This window comes from Arvicola amphibius, chromosome 7, assembly GCF_903992535.2.
Source record: "Arvicola amphibius chromosome 7, mArvAmp1.2, whole genome shotgun sequence".
Classification (NCBI taxonomy): Eukaryota; Metazoa; Chordata; class Mammalia; order Rodentia; family Cricetidae; genus Arvicola; species Arvicola amphibius.
In genome coordinates, this window is record NC_052053.1 from 72,229,074 (window position 1) to 72,252,357 (window position 23,284).

At 55.8% G+C, this 23,284-nt stretch overlaps 2 protein-coding genes across 5 annotated transcripts in view; one reads left to right on the top strand and one right to left on the bottom strand.

Moving 5' to 3' along the window:
* The first annotated feature begins 1,823 nt into the window (after positions 1 to 1,823).
* Begain (brain enriched guanylate kinase associated) lies at positions 1,824 to 14,556 on the top strand. The gene is made up of 8 exons (XM_038337196.1): positions 1,824 to 1,840; positions 3,490 to 3,528; positions 5,460 to 5,549; positions 7,918 to 8,079; positions 9,207 to 9,273; positions 9,791 to 9,898; positions 11,338 to 11,421; positions 12,479 to 14,556. Exons 1-8 carry the CDS (start codon positions 1,824 to 1,826, stop codon positions 13,859 to 13,861), a joined length of 1,950 nt encoding a protein of 649 aa, XP_038193124.1. The 3' UTR covers positions 13,862 to 14,556.
* Positions 14,557 to 18,846: 4,290 nt separating this feature from the next.
* Positions 18,847 to 23,284, bottom strand: part of Wdr25 (WD repeat domain 25) — a 127,098-nt gene continuing 122,660 nt past the window's right edge. For all 4 annotated transcript variants that reach the window (XM_038337078.1, XM_038337077.1, XM_038337080.1 and 1 more), the window contains 3 exons: positions 22,061 to 22,231; positions 20,724 to 20,864; positions 18,847 to 19,996 (listed from right to left, as the gene is read on the bottom strand). In XM_038337078.1, coding sequence (XP_038193006.1) covers positions 19,775 to 19,996; positions 20,724 to 20,864; positions 22,061 to 22,231 — 534 coding nt within the window. In that variant the 3' untranslated portion in view covers positions 18,847 to 19,774. The remainder of the gene's footprint in view (positions 19,997 to 20,723; positions 20,865 to 22,060; positions 22,232 to 23,284) is intronic.

Sequence of the window (23,284 nt, forward strand, 5' to 3'; positions counted from 1 at the left end):
AGGGGACATTTGGGAGCCCCTGAGGAGATACTGTTGACATTGAAGCTCACCTTGAGGCCATCCACCCACTGTCCTATCCTGAATGCTGACCCTGCCTTAGGGTGGGGGACAGCCTGTTGGGGGAGACAGCCTGTGAGGGGGACAGCCTGTGGGGGGGAGACAGCCTATTGGGGGAGACAGCCTGTGAGGGGGACAGCCTGTGAGGGAGACAGCCTGTGGGGCAGGGGAGGGATAAGAGGGTCAGGGAGGAGAGACAGGAACCCAATGAAGCTGGGGGCTGTAGATGCTCCTGAGGCCTGTGTAGCTCCTCTGCCTAGCCTCCACCAGGCTCCTATTCTGACTCTACCCCCCGCCCCCAGGATGGCCCCAAACATAGCACTCCCAGCTTCGCCAATGAGGGGCACCCCTGAAACCTGTGCCTTTTCCCCACTGATTGAGGCCCCACACCACTTCCAGACCCCCAACACAGTTACAGCCCATCCCCAAGATGTAACTCCTCCCTCCTTTGCCCCAACCCTAGCATAGCTTGCTGGCCTCCCTAACACAGTGTGACTGATTCAAGACTACAGTCCGAGGCAGGGAGGTTAGCACTGAGGGGCACAGGAAGGGACAATGGGAGGGTGGGGATGTCTAGGAATCTTCAGACACAAGAAAGGCTGTCTGTCCAGAGCATCCCATGAGCCCTGCAGACAGGTGAGGCAGTGTGACGGAGACACCTGGAATCAGATGCACTGGGGACTGTGGCAACCCGCAATATTTGCTACTGGGATTGTTGTGAGCGTGTGCACCCCTGGGGAGGAAAGCGCTGCTGATAGGGAGCAGGCATGAGGAGCATCCTCAAAGGACGCTGGGAAGGGTAGCCAGCTCAGCCGGATGCCAGGTGAGGGACACGATGGGAAATGACAGGCACCATTCAATGGTGGGAACATAGAGACAGACAGCAGGGACAGACTGCGTTTCTGCTTTCCTTCCCGGCAGCAGAACGGGCAGGTGCCTGGAGATCAGAGAAGGTGGTTACTGAAGTGTGAAAAAGAAGCCACCTACTGGACTGCTGGAGGGAATGATCTAGAAGGAGGGGGCTCACTGATTCAGAAAGAAGGGATTTGCTGGAGCTGACGGAGAGCTGGCAAGAGCTCAGAGGGTTGTCCCAGGCACAGAGGACAGGTGTCAGGCAGATGTGGGTGGCACATGAGGGTGACATCTGTGGAGGTTCCCTTGGACAGCTTCCCGTGCTCCATGCTGTAGGTGGTGGGAACAGGATGAAGAGGGTAGGGTAGAGACATGGGGTGGTGGTGACAGGACTCCAAGTCAATCCATCTTGAGGGACTGAGTCCCGGTGGGAACCTCCTGTCCTTGGAGGGGGGGGGTCTGGAAAGCCTGGAAGAGGAGTGCAGGAACAGAGAAGGGGTATGTCCCTGGGGGTGGGGTTTGTGTGTACCCCAGACCCTATGACTCTGTAGCTGCCCTGGGCATCTAGCTCTACCCACCCCAAGGGCTCTCCAGGACACAGTGCCCGGCTCCCTGCACATAGCTCTCTTGGCAGAGGAGGGTGCTGGGGCAGAGCTGCAGTTGCCTGATAAGATGAGGTGAGGAGATGAGGTGAGGAGCCGATTTTTCCTGCTGTAGCTCCTGGCTGCTGCCCCAAGAGGAAGGAGTGACGGGGGACGTTGTCAGCCTGAACTGCTTAGCCATGGGCTCTGGAGGTAGAATCAGGGCAGGTGCCCAGTGTGGATACCTGTGTTCCCTAGCGGCAACCCCCTTCCAGAAAGACCCTGCTGTGGTCACAGGACCACATGTATGGTCCTGTTCTCTAGCACATGCCAATGGGAAGTCACCAGAGGCATGCACGGCCTTTCTGCAGGGGCTGTTTTGTGACATCTTAGTGACCATGATGGCAGCACAATGCTGAGACTTATGTTAGCGTCTAGTCTCTCACACTCTAAGCGAAGAAGAAAGACAGCAGAGCTGAGGCCCAGCCAAGTCCTGTGACCTGGACAAGGCCTGACTTTAACCCATGTTGCACCTGTTTTCTCCCAACTGGAAAGTGGGGGTGGAGAAAGATCTGAAAAGATGATGAGAAAGATGGATAGGGGCACTTGGCAAGCAAGAGTGTTGAGCTCGCTGTTCATGGCTCACCTGCCCTTGGGGGAAGGCAGCCACAGGGCATGAACGGTAGAACCATCCAGGGCGTGACCAAGGCGCAACAGGAACTCTAAAGATGGCACAGAAATATAGCTACCAGGCATAATGCAGCACAGATCAGAGCCCTGAGGGTGTCACCAGCAGGAGACGCTCTGCCCAGAAGCCCAGGAGGTGGGTTGCTCCATGGAAGAAATGGCAGAGCCTTCACAGGGAGAACTGGGGAGGATCCTGCACAGGATAGAGCTGTTTTCTACCACGGTCCAATGGTTCTCAGGGAGCTAGTTCAATGGCTCAGGAGAGGACAGTGTTAGTAGATAGAGGTAGCGTTGGCAACAGCTTTGAAGATGAGCATGCTAGGCTTAGTTGAGAAGATGAACTCATCCCTGGGTGGTCATGCCTGACCTTGCTCCTGCAGCATCAGACTGCCATGTACCCCCTAGGCTGGCTGGGTGCTGATATCTGAGATAGCCCCATAGGCTTAGTGGGCGGGTGACCAGCTAGGTCACCACACCTGTCCACTCAGTACTAAGACTAAGCGGGTTACCAGAGGAGGTGGTGTGTAAGGGGAGGCCCTCCTGAGGGAATATTCCAGGCCCTGAGGAGGCAGGAGAGCCATCAGGAGCTCCCAGGCTAACACAGGCAGAAGCTGGGGGGAATGGTGGCCCAAGAGGTGAGAATCTGTGGCATTTAGGCTGGGTATAGGGGCCAGGGCAGGATGTGGTCTGCTAAGGGTTAGAAATGAGCCATCCAGTTGCCGGAAGAAGCTTGGAGTTGGGAGGCCAGGGTGGCCATATAGGAGACCTGTGCACCCTTGCAAATCAAAAGTAGATTGGCAACTTAACCATTGAGGGGAGCAGTTGTGACCTGCATGGAGAGAGGGCCTGCTGGGCTTTCAGGTGGGGAAGGGTTAACCTGGGGCAGGCAAGCAAGATCCTGGCAGAGGGGACATGGGGACAAAGTCACCAAGATGAGAAAGTGTTTGCAGCCAGGTGAAGAATGACAAGCAATTTGGCGTTGTTGGAGCATGACTCCGGGCCAAGCTGAGCCGTGCTGGAGAGCAAGCCAGGCTGAGCCTAGGCATTCTGCAAGGCCCCATGGAGTGGTCAGTGACACCGAGCCAGATCAACCCAGCCCCGCCCCATCACCATGTGGGCTGGCAGGCAGACACCAGGCAAACAGGAGTATGAGCCCCATGCTGGCAGGTGGCCCCAGAGGCGAGGAGAGTGTCAAGCTGAGCTTCCCAAGAAAGGGGGACGGTGTGGAGGGACAGCATGGCAGAGAGGAGCGAGGGGCCAGTGGCTGGGTGAGACTGAGGAAGGCGGGCAGAGGGAGGGATGGCCTGGGTAGCTCAGAGCCTTCAGCTGTAGCATTGCATAGAGTCCGCAGGTGGGCCTGGAACCTTCTTTCTTGCCCGGGCCTGCTGGAGCGAGCACAGGCAGCCTCCAGGCTCCATAGGCGGCAGTGGTTGAGGTGAGTAGTGACAGCCCCCTGCTTGTCTGCTGTGAGAGGAAGGCTGTGGTCTATGCCTGCTGTTGTCCCTCAGTGTCCTGTGCTTTCTCTGTCTCCAAGGACCCTTGCTGGTCAGAGCTTGTTTGGTGGCATTTTCTGGGGGAGGGAAGACAGACACATGCATCAACAGATTCCCTCCATAGAAGAATGGGTTGCTTCCATGCTAGGAAGAAGGAAATGGGCTCCAGGCAAGCTGGGGAGGCAGCCGCTTGACAGGGCGCCACCCTGTCTCTTCTGAGAGGCGCCCAGTGCCAGGCCCTGGGGGGCTCATTGATCAGAGTAGGGTAGTCATTGCTCTGCTGGTGGTGGGCCCAATCTTCTCTCTTGAATGGGGACACAGGAAGGGAGTAATGCGCTAGTCCACATCTCAGCTCTGAGGTTTTGCCTCAGATTGGGGTCTGGTACAACCCTCCCTGGAGCCCGCTTCCCTCATGTCTGGGAGATTGTCCCTATACCAGATGCCTCACTGACAGTCTCCATGTGTTACCTGCTCAGAACAAAATCAGACATTCAGTGGTGCTTGATAAATGCCCTGCTGCCAGTGACCAGAATCAGACCCCAGGGTACATCCAGTTGTCCCCGAGACCCAGTCTCCCTTTGGGTTCCAGACTTCATCTAGGGCTGAGGTGCCCCAAGCTGAGGCCTAATGGAGATTTGTCTTCAAGGGCTTTGAGGACAATGAGGCCACTGCTGGCCTTGTCCAAAGCAGGGAGAGAGACAGCCCAGCCTGTTCCACCCTCTACAGCCTTGGAATAGCTACCATGTGAAGGGCTGAGAACCCCCAACCATCACAGGTGCTTACGGGAACTTTTTCCCCAGTGACAAAATTTAATCCTAAGTAAATTTTTTTCTTCTGATATTTTATCTGTAGAAAAGATGACAAATCCAGAAAAGCACACATTTTTTCAATTACCCAGCATTCCACCACCCAGGCGTAACAAATGAACATTTCTCTTCTTCTGTGATGGTCTGTGCAGTGAGTCTTTTAAATGGGATTACGCAGCTCTCAGCACATCTGCCTCATCCTGAAAACCCGCCTGGTTTCCAGGCCAGCCAGGAGCTATTGAGGGGTGTTACTGGCCCACCTCAGTGACTGCTTGACAGTACCTCAGCTCTGAGCATGCCTGCACATGTGTCTTCACGAGTCCATGTGTCAGGCCTGACCACAAAGGCTCCAGGGAGGCCATGGCCCTATGGCAGGCACACGTGGTACTGTCCTCCTGCAGGGCGGTGCCAGGGCAGGGCTAAGGCAGACCTGTGTTCACACACTGTCCAGCCCACCCCAGCCACAGGCAGGGGTGGATGAGCAAGGTCCCAGCATGAGAATGGAGAGACTCTTAGCATCGCAGGCCTCACAGCCTACAGATCAGTCATGTAGCTCTCTGTACATCAACCAATGTCTCCTCCCTACAGAGAGGAACCACCTCCTTGCTCCTCTGACTAGAAAGTCATGTATACCAAGGGCAGGGTCTGCCAGAAATGCAGTCCCAGGTCAGGGCATGCACTTTGACAGATCCAGAGTTGGGGGGGGGGGGGAATCTCCCTACAGCATACCTGAGGCTAAGGTAGAGCATGCAGGCCTGTGGGTGGGAACAGAACCCCCAAAATAAACCTAACCAGTGATCAAGGAACCCTACTATAGTGGGACTGAGCGCCACCAAAGAGCTCAGAGCCTCTGGAGCTACCAGCAAGGGCTCTCAGATGCACAGCTGCTCCTCAACAATCTTCCCCTCTTGGCCTCAGCCGGGGGCTGCAGCCCTACCCTGAGCCCCCATATTTCCGAGCAGCTCTGTCCTCTTCGTCCACAGGCTGCACAACCCCTGGGTGTCCTTGTGCCTCAGGAAGCCCCGAGTCCAGCAGGGCTGCCTCCCTAAGTCCTCACCCTCACTCTGGGACAGGTAGGGCACCTGTCGTCTCCACCTCTGCACCCTTGCCCCTTGGTGCCTCTTTGCCTGTCCCAGGACTTGTGTCCCATGTCTGCATCCTGGGACAGACTGACTCGGGGTCTCTTGACTCACAATACATTGTCCCTGTAGCCCAGCTCCATTCTGAACTCCTGTGAGTGGCAGAGAAGCCTTCTGAAAGGATAGAGGCCCTTTCAGGCCCCTCTTTGAACCATGGGGTCGGCTCTCTAATGCCTACCTAGGCTTCCGGTGGAAGACAGGACTCAAGACAGTGCTCTGCAGCTATGCCTCGCTCACTAGGGTCCTCAGCCTCACTGCTGGGGCAGGTGGGGCTCTGGCAGCTCAGTTCCTCGGCCCCCCTCCCCTGTGCAATGTTAAGGGGCTGTTTCCGTAGCTCCTCTTGATGCCTCGACAGACCGTTGTAGCCTGTGGACTGAAATAACACCTCCCCCCAAGAAGAGAAGAGGCTGTTGCTGTGTCTGGATGCCAGGGTACACTGACCAGGCCCTTCATAGCTATCTCCTTACCCCTTAGGAGTCCAGGAGCCTACAGCTGACCCTAGCAGCTCCCACATAGCCACACCTCCCACACGGTCCCATTGTGTCAGGTGGCTCTCATACCCAGCATAGGTGTAAGCGACAGCCATGCTCCTTGTATGTGGATATACTGTTCTGCTGTATGGGTGTGGAAACTGAGGCCCTGGGAGGAGTCCAGTTAGTCTGTTAGAAGAAAGGACACTGGACAGAGATGTTGGCAACACCCAGGGTCCTCTCTCCAGAGCTACTGACCCCAGGCTGTGACCAGGTGTGAGAGAGGGGCTGCCATGGCCCTCTCTAGGTTGTGGGGTTCAGGAGCAGGCTGGAAGCAATGGGACACGGACTGGCAGGTGGGGCCCATGAAGGGACTGGGCATGGCTGGTGTGGGGACGAGTCTCAAACATGACCCAAGGTGCAGTGGCAGGCCAGGCCAGGCAAAGTCCTGCAGGTAGGACAGCACCAGACACAAGGGGGACATAAAGGGGAAGACCCCGGGCAATGACTAGGGACTGAGCATGTGTGTCTGGGTGATGTAATCCCTGGAGCAAGCAGGCTGGGTGGAGATCCAGAAGCTTGGGCTCTTTTGACCAACAACTGTCCTGGAAATGTAGGTGGCTGTGATGGCTGAGAGGGGAATGGGCAGGAAGGGCTGGCGGGCCATTGAGTCGCCCTTTGGAAGATCACCAGATGGCCCAGGTAAATGAAGGCTGTGGAGCAATGCGCGTTGGTGGGTCCCAGCGCTGCACCGAATGCGTCATGGAGCTCCTGTCCTATTCCTGTGGGTTCCCAAGGGAGGGCAGAGGGATACAGAAGCGAGTCTGACTTGGGCTTGCCAGTGTGGGCAGGGTCCAGGTAGCTGTAGGCATGTGGGGTCGGCTGCCTTATAGATCCTAGAGAGGAACAAGGCCAAGTGCAAAGGCCTAGCGTGCCACAGGTACAGCTTCCCAGAACTCTGCCTGGAGGCTGGAGGGGATGAGGAGTCACGCTGAGGGGGCCGCTCTAGCAGATGGACAATACCTCCCCTCTTCCCGGGGGCACAGGAGCCCCTGGCAAGGAACTCCCAATATCAAGAGCGGTCACCCACTGCAATTCTGCTTTGGACGAAGCGGGTACTCAAGGAAGCTTGCCACGTGGGAAGAGGGTCCTGAATAGCAACTGCCCAAAGTGGGCTGGTGCAGCTGGTGGGGGGACTGCCCGGAGGAGAGCAGTATAGAGACAGCTGGGAGGGGCCGCAGAACACCTGGCAGCTGGGCCTGCGTGGGCAGCAAGGCCTTGCCTTTGGGTTTCCCTCGCTACTTTGGATTCTCTTTTGGGGACTGAGTCTCAGGAGGACCCGCCCCCTTTCCTTAGGCCTGGGCAGGAATCCAGGGATGCTTAATGGAGGTGGCTGGTAGGGTGCCTGTGACATGTGTGGCTTACTCACAGAGTTGAGGACTCTTCTGATAATGCCAGCCTGTCTTCCACACCTCACACTGGGTTTTAAGTCAGGGGGGTCACTAGAAATTAAGTCCCACAGCACATCTGGACATTGTTGGGGCTCCCAGCACCTGCCACCCCGCCCCCAGGTTTCCAAGATGGCACCTCAACTTCTACTACAAGTTACACTCTTGGGTGTTGGGGCTCAGGTGGGATGGAGTGTGAACATCCGGGAGGCAACACAGGTTCCTGACCCCTGAAGGGACATGAGTGCTGGCACAGTCACCACTGGGAGGGAGGTAAGCTGAGTGAGTGCACGGCACATGCCCACACATGCCTGGCTGGCCAATGTGGCGTCAATTTCCCCATGCTCAGTGCCATAGCCTAGCCAGCTGCCTGGTATCTTGCAGTGCCCTGCAGGAGCAGAAGGGCGAGCTGCGCAAGCAGCTGTCCTACACCACGCATAGGCTGGAGAAGCTGGAGTCGGAGTTTGGCTCCACTCGTCACTACCTGGAGATTGAGCTGCGGCGGGCTCAGGAGGAGCTGGACAAAGTCACAGAGAAGCTGCGCAAGTAAGGACAGGGCTGTGGTGGGAGCGGGGAGGAGCTAGCTCATCAAAGTGTCAGCTCTGGGCGTGTTCGGCGAACGTAGAGCAGCCTACCTAGGGCTTGAACCTGCGGCCCACTGATGATGCCATAGGCAGACTCTTTCAGTGCCTTCTTCCAGACCTGGCTTCTCACCACCTCATACCTGTACCACTCTGACACTGAACGAGCCAGCAGCAGCACAGGAGGGGCCACTTCCAGACCCCACCCCACTGGCCACAAAAGCTGAACCTGAATGTAGAAGCTGCATCTTGAATGGCTTGGGGGAACTCAAGATGCACTGAGAGGAGGACCAGATTCTTAGGATATTTTCCTTCTGGCATTTATTTTTCTAAACCCTATTTTGGGTATCCCCAGCTTAGAAATACAAACAGGATGCAGGCTGCTGCTGTTGGCTGAGTTTGTTTTAAGTCCTTAGAGAAGCAGCTGGCATTGTCGCGAGGGCAGTTTGTCCCTCTTCGAATGGCCCCATTCTTCTGGGCTTTTGAACATCACCACCAAGCCGTGTGGAAGCCAAGCTAGGGCAGTGCAGCCAGACCTTGGTTAAAGTCCCAGCTCTGCCACTTAACTGCATTAAGCATCTTTTTGTGTCCCTTTTCCATTGGCAAGACAGCAATGGTACTGCAAAAGTTGTCTAGAGGACACGCAGCCACCACGCCCAGTCCCCCAGCCACCAGCAATAGAAGCCCAAAGCATAGCACTCCATCTCTACCTGCTTGGCCCTGGCACTCATCCCAGGGCCACACATACATGTGTCTCTTACTGTGCAGTTGACCTGTAAGCTGCCCTGCCAGCATCTAGGACCTGAGCCCAGCTCGGACAGGCTCTCGTGCACATAGGCCTCCCTGTGTTCCTTCCAAAGAGCCCTACTGTGTCGGGGAAGAACAGTGTGGCTTTGACCATGGCCTAGGAGAAGCTGTGACAAAAGTTAGCTTTAATCAGATCTTCAGGGCAGACATTGAATTGGGTAGAGCTGGTGGGACAAGCTTAGGTGAGCTGACAGGCATGTTAAGCAGGGCATGATGGCTGTGAGGTTACTGGGGTTGTAGAAGGTCAGGCCTTGCCAGTCATGACCCTGTTGCCTCCCGCTGCAGGATTCAGACCAACTACATGGCACTGCAGCGGATCAACCAGGAGCTGGAGGATAAGCTGTACCGGATGGTGAGGCCCCAACGCACATTGTCCTCTCACTGAGTGTCCCCTTGTGGGAGGTGCTGTCAGGATAAAACTGAGGTGGGGTCTAGGGAAGCCAAGCCTCTGCAGGCAGCACAGAGAATGGCCATGGGGTTCTGGCACCTCCCCTACACTTGTTTTTGTTCGGAGAAAGGTGTTCAGTTCCTGCCTATCTCCAAGCTGAGATCAAAAAGGGCAGGACAGGTAGGGACTGGGTTGTGCTGAGCGTCACTCTCCCAGCTCATTGAGTGAGATGGGCAAAGCAAGCCATAATACTCCCACCCCGAGAGCAGGAGACATCAGGAGCAAGTGGCCTAGGCTAATCCAGGTCGTCGTTAATGGGATGGAGTTAAGCCTGGTTGAGTCTGTTGTCTTAATTCCCACACCATCATTAGCTTTTCAAGCTCCTTTCATCAGCAGCTGTTGGGCTTACAAAAGCCTTGGCCCAACAGCTGGGCTTTGGCACTAACCACTGACCCCTTCTTTCTCTGTCCCTATGACCCAGGGCCAGCACTATGAGGAAGAGAAGCGTGCGATGAGCCATGAGATTGTCGCCCTCAACAGCCACCTGCTGGAGGCCAAGGTGACCATTGACAAGCTGTCAGAGGACAACGTAAGTGCCATGTGCATTTGGCCCCTGGGGGGATGGGACAGTGAGGGCTTGGAGAAGTGCATGGGGCACCTGAGAAAAGATAGACTCCCTTGACGGAGAGACTGAAGATGGGATACAAAGAGGCCATCCGTCTCATCCGCACAGACTTTTGACTTCAGCCAGGCCCAGTATCACATCACAGCTGTGTGATTATCCAAAGGGGCCCCATGAGCTAGCCAGCTGCCTCCCACTGTCCCCTATGGGCTGACTGTGGGCACACAAATTAGCCTGTGCTCCTCTGCCACAAGATCGTATGGAGTTTTGAGATGATGATCTGACCAATGGCTGCCCTTGTGGATTTTAAGTTCATATAGGGAAAGTAGACAGTAAATTGGGCAGTCAACAGCTTGAGTAGCCTGTTAGAAGGGCTACGTGCCCAGCTACATGTGATGGTGGCAGTTCCTTTTAGTTCTGCTAGATCGTGTCACTTAGGAAGGATTTGAAGACTAAGCACTTCATGGCCAGGCAGCCTGGGCCCTTTCCCAGAGTAGGGAAGGGGGATCCCACGCACACACAGCTCAAACAAGGAGCCTAGCTGTAATGTGCAAGGTCACCTGTTTTTCCAAGAGGCGTCCCCGACTCGCTGTGGCTGACCTGAGCAGTGCCCACAGCCTTCCGGTTCCCATGACAACTGCTGGGGAGGTCTCCTAGGGGATGACTTTCAACTCTGTTCCTAGGAAGTTCAGGGGGGAGTTGAGAGGGGCTGCGAGACCCATTTCCCTCCCCTGTGCAGATCTGGTACAGAGATGGGATGAGAGAGGGTTGCCCAGGACACTGGTCCTGGTTGAGCAAGGCTGTGGCAGTAGTCCTGGGTCCCCTGGGCAATGCAGGTGGGTCCTAGGGCAGCAGATGGGTCGACTTCTGGAGAGCAGGAACAGCCCAACACAGGCACATGCAACAGATTTATTTCCAAAGGCGAAATTCCTATTGTTTGCATCTGTTTACAGCTCAGGAGTCTGAGCAGGGTCCCTCCTGCACCTGGGGTCACACACCTACGCTGACCCTGGCCCAGACTGGGCAATCAGCCCCAAGGCCTGGCAATACCGTGAAGTGGGTTGAGCACAAGTGGGAGACCAGCATGGGGTGCATCCCTGTCCCTGACTTGTGCCCAGCGCTCCCACAAAGTCATCTTTGGAGGGATTCTAGGAGCTAGAGGAACAGGAAACCCAACCTCTGGGATCTCAGAGCTGGTGGGGCCACCTGTTGTTGCCCCAGCCTGTGGAGGGCCCGTGTTGATAGGGCATCCTTCACACACCGGCAACTCCAGCAAGAATGTGGGACCTGGACAGGGACTAGCCAGAACTAACGGCCCTGCCTGCTCTGCTCTCCCCTCCCATCGCCCTGCTGGCACCGGGCACTGACCAGGGCGGCTGCGCCAAACACCTTCTCTTGTCTTCCAGGAGCTCTATAGGAAGGACTGCAATCTAGCGGCCCAGCTGCTGCAGTGCAGCCAGACCTACGGCAGGGCCCATAAGGTGTCCGAGGTAACGTGGCCCCGCCCCACAGCCAGGCCCGCCCCGTCCCAGGACCACCCGGCTCCTTTTGGGCCACCCCACCCCGAAGCCTCTCCCCACCCTCCAAGAAGAAGCTGTCGGGTGAGCCTGAACCCTCGTCCCTCATGCACCTGGGTCCTGGCTTCCTGATGGAAAGGTGCCCCCCCCCCCCCCCCACTGCACTTCCCAGGGCCATCCTAACCCACTTTGGCTACACACTTGTTTCCTTTGGGGGCTGCACAATTAGAGACAGGCCCATACCAGAGATTTAAAAAAAAAAAAAAAAAAAAAAAAAAAAAAAAAAAAAAAAAAAAAAAAAACAGACATCAAGGAATCAAGGACAGGGCACACATTGAAGGCACACAGAGTGAACTGGCAGCAGAGCCCAAGTTAGTCCTAGGTTGCCTGGTGCCTACCATCCTGGCCAGCCTATCCCTCCCAGCCCACATGCACAAGTCCTGCCCAGGCTCCTACCCATGTCCCCTTTCCCCAGGCATGGCCAAACCTGCAGCACTCACAAAATAGATCAAACAGTAGCATCCCCGCCACACACACACACATACACACATACATACACCTGCCACCAGGCACTCCATGGGAACCTTTGGTGCCTGGCACTGGCCCCTCCAATCTTTGTTGCATCTGTGTTCTGAGTCTGTCTCATTCAGCAGTCCATGGGATGGGGCAGCGGGGGAGAGACGGGACATGACACAGACACTGTGGGCCAGCAAGAACAAGTCACACCTCACGAGGCAGGACCCAGAAAGGGTGCCAGATAGTAGCCTAGCCAACTCTGCTTGGCCCGTTGTAGTAGGGTGTGTGGGCAGAGGTGATGGGGAACCTGAGGTGCTGAGGACATCCTTGCCCTTGGGGGTTCAGCTGGCTCCCACTGATGTGATGTGAGACACCTGGGGGTGGGAGCTGTCTGCTGTCTGTCTGTGTCTCTGTCTGTCGGTCATGCTGGTGTGGTCCTGGCCTCAAGCCAGGGCTGAGCTGTTTTGCTGACTATGACCTTTTTCCATTCTCCTCTCCTCCATGCCCGTTCCAGCTGCCCTCGGACTTCCAGCAGCGTGTGAGCCTGCACATGGAGAAGCATGACTGCAGCCTGCCTTCCTCACTCTGCCATTCGGCCTACGCTGACAGCGTGCCCAGCTGCGTCATCGCCAAGGTGTTGGAGAAGCCGGACCCTGGCAGTCTGTCCTCACACCTGTCGGATGCCTCTGCCCGCGACCTGGGCTACCGCGACGGAATGGAGAAGTCGGGCCCACGACCCCAGTACAAGGAAGACATCTACTGCAGCGACACGGCTCTCTACTGCCCTGAGGAACATGAGCGCCAGCGTGACCGTGACCGTGACCGTCGTCCCAGCGTGGACACGCCGGTGACCGAAGTGGGCTTCCTGCGTGCGCAAAATTCCACCGACAGCGCCGCAGAGGAGGAGGAAGAAGCCGAGGCGGCGGCCTTTCCCGAGGCCTACCGCCGCGATGCCTTCCCGGGCTATGCGGCCTCGCTGCCCACCTCCAGCTCCTACTCCAGCTTCAGCGCCACATCCGAGGAGAAGGAGCACTCGCAGGCCAGCACGCTGACCGCCTCGCAGCAGGCCATATACCTGAATAGCCGCGATGAGCTCTTCAACCGCAAGCCGCCCTCTGCCACCTATGGGAGCAGCCCTCGCTTCGGCAAGGCCGCGGCCAGCCTGGCCTCCCCGCTCGAGGCCCAGGTAGCCCCAGGCTTTGCTCGGACTGTGTCTCCTTACCGGGCCGAGTCCTACCGTAGCTACTCGCCCTCCGCAGATACCCAGTCGGGTGCTATGCCTTCAAACCTGTGGAACCTGAGGGCCAAGCCAACCGGTAATCGGTTTGCCGGAGGAGACATTCGAGGCCATTGGCGCCCCCTGAGCGTGGAGGATGTCGGCGCCTACAACTACCAGGTTGGCAACGCAGGCCGCGCCTCGCCCTGCAACTTCGGAGAACGTTTCTATGGCGCTGGCCGTGGCCACGGGCGCCACGGCCCTGGTAGGAGCCAGGGCAACCATGGTGAGGGCCGTGGCAGCCCCCTCTATGCCTCCTACAAGGCTGATAGTTTCTCGGAGGGCGATGACCTCTCCCAGGGCCATCTGGCAGAGCCCTGCTTCCTCCGTGCAGGTGGTGATCTGAGCCTGAGTCCTAGCCGTTCAGTTGACGCTAGCTATGCAGCCAGTGAGGGGGATGGGGATAGGCTCGGGATGCAGCTGTGTGGGGCTGTTAGCAGCCCCGAGCCCGAGCATGGTTCCCGGGATTCCTTGGAGCCAAGCTCCATGGAAGCCTCTCCTGAAATGCACCCTGGCAGTCGTCTCAGCCCCCAGCAGGCCTACCCCAGGACTGGAGGTTCTGGGCTTAGTCGTAAGGACAGTCTCACTAAGGCCCAGCTCTACGGAACCCTGCTCAACTGACTGCCACCAGTAAACTGCAGTCGGGGGCTCCCACCAAACCTGCCCCGTATAGAGAGTAGTCAGCCCCCACGTGACCAAACCCTGCCGAGGAACTCTAGTTCCTCCGACCCTCTTACCAACAACCCAGTAAACCCTGAGAAGACAACCCTCTCTGCCACTGTGGTGTTCACCCCTAGCCTCTGCTACTAACTCCACCCAGATCATTTACGCAGTGCGCCCTTCCCTGAAGTGAGCATCCCCCATTTTGTAAGTGAAGCTATTTTTATAGGGAAAAGGATGTTTCTTCGTGTGCTTGCCTCCAGTTTCTGGATGGCAGCCTTGGCGGTCCCCACATGAAGCTCCTTCATTTCCAGTGAGGGTGTGTGGGGCCTGCCCCAGGGAAGGGGAGGCTGGGGCCCTAGGGAGACCAGTCTCCACATGTGGGGAGAAGCTAGCAAGCCAGCAACAAGGGAATGCTGATATTCTGTCCACTAAGGAGGGGAAACAGCCACTTGGGGCGCAGAAATCATCTTAAGCACCCATCTCACAATGCAACTGACACTCTGCCCTGATCTCCCCTGAGCTCGTCCCATGGCCTGGCCTGTAGGCCCAAGAGAGGCCAGAGATACCCCTAGAATAGCCGGTGCTTGGTCCTCCCCTTCCCCTCCCAATACCACCCGACTCTACCTCCGACATGAGGTTTCTCCCACCGCACCTCCACCCCAGTGAACCTGTAGTGTGTGATGCATGCCGTCTACTTGTAGTTCGAACCCCTCAATAAAGCACAGCAGTGAAAAGAATTCAGCTTCATGGTGTTTTTTTTTTTTCTCCTTGGCGTCTACCAGTTAACCAGAAGCAAGGATCTGGTGTCCCTCGCCTGTTCCCCCACCTTGCAGCCAGCCCTCCCTGACACAGCATCGAAGCTTGCCCTGCCCAATGGCCAGCTCAGTATTTCCGCGTCCCCTGGGGTTGTCCCCAGCACTCTCAGCTCCTCTCTGCTCCCTCAGATGGCTCCCTTCCGAGGCAGCCTCTCTCGAGGGTTGCCTTCACCTGGTGTGGCTCTCCTGGAGGCAAGGTCCACTCTTCTGTCCTGAAATGTCTTGACAGCGGCCCTGATGCTAGCGATCTCTGCTTCCCTCGGCTCCTGGCTTCTTGGGAAAATGTGGAGCTCCTGTTTTGGTTGTGTCTCGCTCTCTCTCTAGCTGGAGACAGCCTTCTCTTTGACTTGGCTGTGGTTTCCCTAGGGTGTGACTGTGCGGGGTTCCTCCTTAGGACTCTCAGGGTTCATCAGTTCTGGAAAACCCTATATCATTCTTTAAAAAACCTTCTGCCCATCCCGCCCTCTCCCTCTTTTTGGAAGAGCCTCCAACTCTGTCCTCTGGTTGCACTGTGTGTGTCCCTCCTTTTGACTCACGCTGCAGGGGTCTGCACAGTTTACCTTGTAGCTCATGAACCCCTGTGTCCACTAAACTGCCAAACAGAGGCACTGCGTTCCCATTCCAGCTGCTAATCACTGCCATGTCCAGGTACCGTTCGGTTGGTATGGAGGCTCTATGCTCTCATCCAGTTTCCTGTTCCCCAGAGTTCCTTTCAAGCTCACCTCTTATTTCTGTAAAGCCAGTGGCCATTCCAAAGTCGGGGTCTGGCACTTCCACTACACAGGGTCTGTCTTTGCTTCCTGTCCACGTTGCCCTGTTTCTTTGTGTGCCTGGTTATCTGACACATTCATTCAATCCTTGGGAATGCATTGTGGGGTTTTCTACAACGCCTAGGATGGTGGCTCCTTCCTGAAGAAGAGACGGGCTTTTCATCTGCTTCCTGTCGACACACTCGGGCCTTTCCTGTTGAGAACTATTTCATCCCACCCATCCCCTGAAGTTCCCAGGTGCCTCCCTGACAGGCTCAGCCCTGGAACTAGTAGTTCTAGATGCTCTGTGCCTATACCATAGCGAACAGTTGCTTCCGGCACTACTCATACACCCAGGTTGCCAGGTGAGTCCCAATAGGGACCCCCTCATCCACAGGCCACCCTCTCAGGAGTCCACTCAGACCTGCCTAGTCTTCAGTGATGCCCATCTGTGTGCTCAACCCCTGCAAACTTTCCATGCCTCCCCCCGAATCCCAAGGGCAGTCAGTACGTGACTATGCTCCCGTTGGCTGGCTATCACCAGAGGTAGGTCTCACTTTCCCCTTCTGCAGCCTGAGGACACTGGTCCTTTCTGGGCGGGGGGGGGTCTTCTAGACAGTTGTCACACTCTGTATGGAGTCCAGCTGGGTTGGGAGAATATAGAGAACCATTTGGAGAGGCAGTAAAATGAGTCAAGGGTACAGGCTTCAGGGACGGGTGGTTCCAGCATGTCTGTGTGCCCTTGGAACAGAGGCTTCCTCAGCAGGACACCAGGGGTCATGGCCATGCTGTGGGGGGGCTGCATGCTAGTGACACTCACTCGGTGGACAAGCCAGCAGCAGATACAGCCTGTGGAGGCCTCTCTAGACAAGGCCGCTTTCCTCCCTGGGCACCTCTGATCTCAGGTTGCAGATGCAAAAGTGGGGTGGGGTGAGTTCGGCCCAGGAGGGTAGGTGGAGGGAGAACCCACACTCCAGGTTCATCCTGCTCTGTGCTTTCCAAATTTAGCTTTCCTATTTTTAAATTGCAAATGGTGAACTCCCGACACCTCAGCTGGGATCAAAGTCAATCTTTCTGAATGTTCTTTGGAAGAAGACATTTGAAGAAAGAAGGGGAAGCAGGAGACACACTTGCCCTCCAGCCCAGAAGCACAGGGCACCACGTCGACAGGGGAAAAAGCAAACACTAGGGATGGCAACAGGAAACAACCACAACGGGACTCCTAGAGACCCTCACTGGTCCCCTGGACCTGAGTCAGAGCATGGAGCATTCAGATGCTGTCTGCCTGTCCTAGTGACACCAACAGTCTATAGAACTCTTTCCTCTCCCTTCTGTCCCAGCAGGCCCGCTGTGTACTGAGAAAGCAGAGGTTCAGAGAAGCCAAATCCCACAGCATTAGGGAGCGGGCCCAGAGTCTGACCAGGGCACCATGGGCAGGAGGGGGCTGGGCACTGAGGTGGACAAGGAAGCCCTCTATAACCACCCGCTAGCCCTCCTGAAAAAGCCTGATGACCAGAGCCCATCAGTGATGATGCCAACACTGCAGTGGGGACAGTGATCAGAAGATAACCCTGGGGTAGAGAGAAGCTTTGGGATGACAGCTGCCCAGGTGGAGAGCACTGGGAGAGGCTGGAGGCTGGAGGCTGGAGAGAGGCTGGAGGCTGGAGGAGGCTGGAGGCTGGAGGAGGCTGGAGGAGGCTGGGGGAGGCTAGGGGAAGCTGGGGGAGGCTGGGGAGAGCACTGGGAGAGGCTGGAGGCAGCACTGCAAGAGGCTGGAGGCTGGAGGAGGCTGGGGGAGGCTAGGGGAAGCTGGGGAAGACTGGGGGAGCACTAGGAGATGCTGGGAGAGCACTGAAAGAGGCTGGGAGAGACTGGAGGAGGCTGGGGAGAACACTGGGAGAGGCTGGGGGAGGCTGGGGAGCACTGGGAGAGGCTGGCAGAGGCTGGGGGAGCACTGGGAGAGACTGGAGGATGGGGGAGACTGGGGAGAGGCAGGGTGAGGCTGGGGGAGGCTGGAGAAGGCTGGGAAGAACACTGAGAGCAGCTGGAGGGAGCACTGAGAGAGGCTGGAGGAGGCTGGAGGCTTGAGGAGGCTGGAGGAGGCTAGGGCAGGCTAGGGGAAGATGGGGGAGGCTGGGGGAGGCTGGCCTACTATGTTCTAATTTATTCAGTGAGACACTCATGAAGATACCCTCAGGGGCCCTGAGTCTTCATGGAGCACACCAGTCCTCTGGCTCATGCTGGGAGCTATTGATCACAGCACCCCATCTGCCTGGGCAAGGAGTCCTAGTCCAGCAGGGCTCGAGACCCAGGAGTTCATCACGTGGGAAGGAAGGAAGCAGCCTCCTGTCAGTATCCTCCACCAGGATTGAATCTGGACCTTGCTAAGGCCCTGAAAGCAAGAGGGAGAGTAGCAGCGGGAGAGGTCCCATCAGCCCTTGGCCTACCACAGCAGAGCCTTAGAATGGAACCTGGCCCAGGTTTCCACCCGAACAGGCTCGGTTCCACACGACAGACTCAAGTATCCTGAGTGCCCATTACACACAGGAGGGGAAACTGAGATACTGAATGACCACACAGATTCCCTAAGGTCCCACAGTAATGAAGGAAACACAGGGCAGACTTCAAATCTGGGCCTGACTGGCCCTAAAGTCCGGTCCTGACAGGTTACGTAGCAGTTATTCATTGCATGCTTATATGCCAGGGACACAGCAGTACACGAAGCTCTGCCCAGTGTCAGTCACACAGGACAGCACAGGGTGGAACCTAGTGCTTGAGGGAAGCAGTTCTGTTGTTAGGGCATGCTTATGGGGGAAGGACAGTACCTAGGCCAAGATGGTGGGTACAATGGCCCTGAGGCACCCAAGCACAGAGAGGAAACCTGAGCTGACTTACTGCGGCAGCAAGGACATAGGGGCTTCAGGACAAGCCCCAGCACAGGGCTCTGACTTGCTTTACCCTGGTGGGAATGGCCCCTCAATGCCTTGGACACTAGAATAAATGTCCTTACACAGCATCCCTGAGCCAGGCTGGCCTTAGACTTGGGCTCACTATGCTAATTCATTCTTCCAGCTCCCCAACACATCCGCAGGCAGCTCTCCTGACTTCTGGCCTCACAGATGAGGAAAGAAGACCTTGCCTGAGACTAGACTATAGAATGGAGTAAGGTGTGAAGCCGTACGCACTCTGTCAAGTCCCAGGCCCTCTCCCATCCTCCCTCACCCCATCCTGTAAGTGAGTCCCCAGGCCATCAGGCAGTCTCTCAGTTACAATTCTAGTAGTATTTGAGATTCATGGGCTTTCCCAGGACCCTAAGGAGCTAGGCTTCCTGTCTTAGTCACTGTTCTATTGCTGTGAAGAGACACCATGACCATGGCAATTCTTACAAAAGAAACCATTTAATTGGGGCTTGTTTACAGTTTCAGAGATTTAGTCCATTGTCAACAGGGCAGAAAGCACGGAAGCATGCAAGCAGACATGGTTCTGGAACAGTAGCTGAGAGTTCTATACCCTGATCTGAAGGCAAGGGGGGGGGGAGAGAAAAGGGGGAAGAGACTGGTTCTAGCATGGACTTTTGAAATCTCAAAGCCCATCCCCAGTGACACCCTTCCTCCAACAAGGCCACACCTCCTAATCCTTCTAATCCCTTCAAGCAGTTTCACTCCCTGGTGACTAAGCATCAGATACATGAGCCCTTGGGAGTTTCTTATACAAACCACTACATTTCCTAACCCAGCCCAGTCAGTTCCTGAATTGGCTTCTGGGACCCTGCTTTTCCTCATCACCCCTTCCAGGACAGACACATAGTTGTGGCCAGCACAGTCCACCCACCTTGGCATAGGCAAGCAGCAGGGTAGAGGACCAGAGAGGTGACCAGAGTGGAGCAGGAACACAGCTTTGGTGTCTAGTAAGAGCAGGTGAGTGGCAGGGCCCTGTGGAGCTCCTACACAGAGTTCCTGAGCAGCTCGAAGACACAGAGACCCACTGTTCTGAGGATAACACCCTCAGGACCAGAGGTGACAGTCCCACCTCAAGCTCCCCTACCTGCCGTAGAAAGGCAACAGGAAGCAGCTATGTGTTTATTTCCAAATCACATTAAGAAAAACTACAGAGTACACACTGATTGGTTGGGCATCACCAGCCATTTGGCAAATGCCTTTACTAATGCAGTCCTTACATCCTGAGACACTTCTCACCCCCTCTTACAGACAAGTCACTGAGGCCCAGTGCGGGGACAACCCCTGCACTGGCCTAATCTCCAGCCAACTTCAGAGTCACCAACCCAGGGGCAGGATCTCAGTTGCCAGTTAGTGCCAGATCTTGATGTCTCCTCCCCAGGAGCAGGTGCCAAGGACAGAAGGCAGCACGGGGTGGTAGGTGGTGCCAAGGCAGGCCTGAGCATGCCCTTGTAGCGTACACGCCCGGCTGGCAGTGCGGAAGCTGAACATCAGAACCCGGCCATCAGCACTGCCTGTTACCAGCAGGTCACCACATGGGGAGCACTCGCAGCCCACAGCGTAGCCTTCCACCTGTGGAGAGAGACAGAGAAGGCAACCTATGAGGTGGCAGCTCTGATCCCACACTACAAAGGGTGAGCTGAGGCCAAGAAGCTGCAAGCACAGGGTTGGCTTTACACCTAGTGATCTTGAGGCCAAAGGCTGAGCTCCTGCTATAAGCCTATAGGTTGGTGAGGTGACCTGTATCCCAGGGTCACTAGCCCCAACAGTCATGTCAAGCCTGTGGCCATGGACTGCAGGTCTCCAGTACATGAATGCCCAACACAAATTGCAAACTTACTTAAAACAGTTTGTGCATTTTGTTTTATTGTAGCTCAACTGCACAGCATTCAAGTGTGAACTTCATAGATGACATCTAATAACATCCTGGTAATGGAACCTAGATACAGCAGCTTCTGTAGAGCTGGGGTTGGCACCAAGTACTAGGTGACTCCCCAGCCTCTTCCAGGCCAGCAAAGTGGGTCTTGGGCAGGAAAGGGGTACACAGAGAAATGGCTCCCAAGTCTGTCCTACCCTGTTTCTGTCCCCACCCCATCATATTTGAATTGACACGTTCTCCTGCCTATGGCTGGGCATGTGGCCCGGGCCCTAAGTGGACAGACCCTTATCCACACAGCCAGAGGCCATTCACTTCAGCAGCGGAGTGCCCAGAGGGTCTACATGTAGTCCTGCTGATACCTGACTGGAAGTTTTGGGGCCAATGGTCAGCATTTGACCTAGGTAACAAAGATGGGGGTACCTTGTGCCCCTCATAGCGCCGCCGTCTGCTCATCCGATAGGGCCACACAGAAGAGAAGAGAGCCAGGTAGTTGCCATTGGTTTGTGCCAGGAACACGGGTTCCCTCGGATGTAAGGCGAGGCTAGGACAGGTGTACCTCTCCTGAGAAAGCAGGACCAAAGAGGGATGAAGGCTACCACTGTTGGGGTTTCTGCCTCCCACAGATTGCCACCCAGCCTGCACTCTGCTCTTGGGGTTTTGTCCCTTTCTCCTGAGCCTTGGCTTGGGCGTCTACATGGGTTGTTGTTGCTGTGTCCAGTTATATATACTCAGAGCTTGAAACCAACGCAACTGCCCTATCCTGCTGCTCTGCAGTCTAAAGTGGAGCTCAGTGGGCTAACCCAGTGTTAACACACTGCCCCTTCTGCAGGGTGCTGAAGAAGGTCTCACTTTGTAGCCCTGGCTGGCCTGGAATTTAATGTTTAGACCAGGCCGGTCCCAAACTCAAGAAGATTGGCCTGCCTCTGCCTCCTGAGTGCTGAGATTGAAGGTGTGGACTACCACACCCAGCTCTAAGACTGTCCTTAAGCTACCATCCTGAAAGTAACCCAACAGAGCAAACAGCTCTCTGGGAGCAGCTGGGTCATGATGCCCACTGGAACAGCAGGTGATAGGCTGGCGCCCTGTGAGGTATTTCAGCAAAGCACTCACTCAGCCCCGAGCACATGGAGGCAGAGTAGAGGCAGAGGGTGGCCAGCAGCACACTCGCCTGCCTGGCACCTCATCTCTGCCAGGCTCATGGGGGCAGTCTCAAAGTCAGCTTGCTCAGGTTCGCTCAGAACCCACTGAGCGGAAGGACAAGGCAGGGAGGAGGAGAAAGTCTACAAGTCTACATGCACTCATGGTCACACCTAAGACCAGGGGCGGGGCACTCAAGAGATCAGCAACAGTTAACCGTCACCAAAAGACGGTAATGTGAGCACAGGGAGTGATGGTAGTGACCACCAAAACGGTGATGGAGATGGTGGCAATGGTGGTTGTGGTGACAGTGGTGGAGATGGTGGTGGCAATCAGGCATGGTGGTGGTAGTAGTGATGTTGTGGAGGTAATGATTATAGTGACAGTAATGGTGGTGGTGGCAGAGAAGGTGATGCTGATCATGACAACGTGGGGATAGCAGTGACCACAGACACAATAATGATGGTGATGGTAATATTGGTGATAAAGGTGGTGGTGGCAGTGGTGATCACAGCAATGGTCCCCCAGACAGAGAGGGGCCCAGGACCCCAGCCCAGGGCTACAGGAATATCCCATCCCCACTGCTGAAACCAAGAACAATTCTACACAGGGCTTCTCACATGGAAAATTTGGTTCGATATTTTGGCAGCAGTCCGGAAATCCCAGGCAATGATGGTTCGGTCAGCTGAGTCTCGAGTGGACGCGTCAGTGCTGCTCAGGAACTCAGACCCTTCTTGGAGGAAGAGAATGTCCAGAGTCTGCTGGATGGTTGCCTTATAGCCCTTCACCACCTACAAGAATGAGCACCAGTCACCATGGTGGGCTTGGGAGCAGGGGGCAGGTGCCCACACAGGGAGAGTCAAACAGAGTTACCAAGTACCGGGCAAGGGCAGAATCAATAAAAATACACTAGGCCATGCACACATGTGGTTTCATAGGGCTTTCCAACTTCAACAGGACAATGCCTATTGCTCTTTGGAGCAACTAGCCTCCCAGATGCAAGCTGACCGCTGGTTATGTCCACCCCGCCTCTATCAGTACATGGGGGTCCAGTGAGATGCAGCGGTTTCCTGGGATGGCAGGGTCCCTCAGCAGCAGCTGTATACAATGAAGGCACATTAGGAACAGGGCTCCAACCTTGCCCTAGGTGCAGAAGGGAAGAGTGACATCCAGTGATAATGGTGTTATATTTCTGAAAGGGCCTGAAGGTGTCATACAGCTCAGACAGCTACAAAGCCTGGACTGCCTACTGTCGCTGGATGAGTAAGGATGGCACAGGGAGCGAGCATTCTTGGAGACAGAAAATTACATCAGAATCCCAAATCTCAGAAGGCATTTTACTTTTCGTTTGTTTGTTTGTTTCCTGGAACTCACTCTGTAGACCAGGCTGGCCTCAAACTCAGAGATCTGCCTGTCTCTGCCTCCTGAGTGTTGGAATTAAAGGTGCATGCCACCACTGTGGGGCAGAATTTATTTTACTTTTACAGACATGAGTACAAAGACTCAAACAAAGCACCTGTGCTGAATGGGCTCTCAGGTGGCATGGTGCCAACTACAATACTGAGAAGACCACCCACTGCTGTCTGGACAGGAAGCACAGACAGGACTCCAGCTGCCCCTAGGACTGGCCATGAGAGTCATTAGCTCCCTGGGCACTGCCGTGCCGCTACAGCAAAATCACAGTTCTCAGGCCATCTGCTCCCCTGGCTACCAAATGAGCAGTAGTCACACAAGCAGGTGAGGCCAAGCTTCTCCCATCCCAGCCGCTCCCCTGGGGCCCACGACTGGGTAACCCGCTGGCCAGTTCCTGCTTCTGTAAGTTCCTAGGGACAGACACGGGCAAC

Excerpts from the sequence above, each read along its gene's own strand:
- Begain (XM_038337196.1), top strand. Across the intron at positions 9,274-9,790 it reads AGGATAAGCTGTACCGGATG|GGCCAGCACTATGAGGAAGA; the intron begins GTGAGGCCCCAA and ends CCTATGACCCAG. Across the intron at positions 11,422-12,478 it reads GGGCCCATAAGGTGTCCGAG|CTGCCCTCGGACTTCCAGCA; the intron begins GTAACGTGGCCC and ends TGCCCGTTCCAG.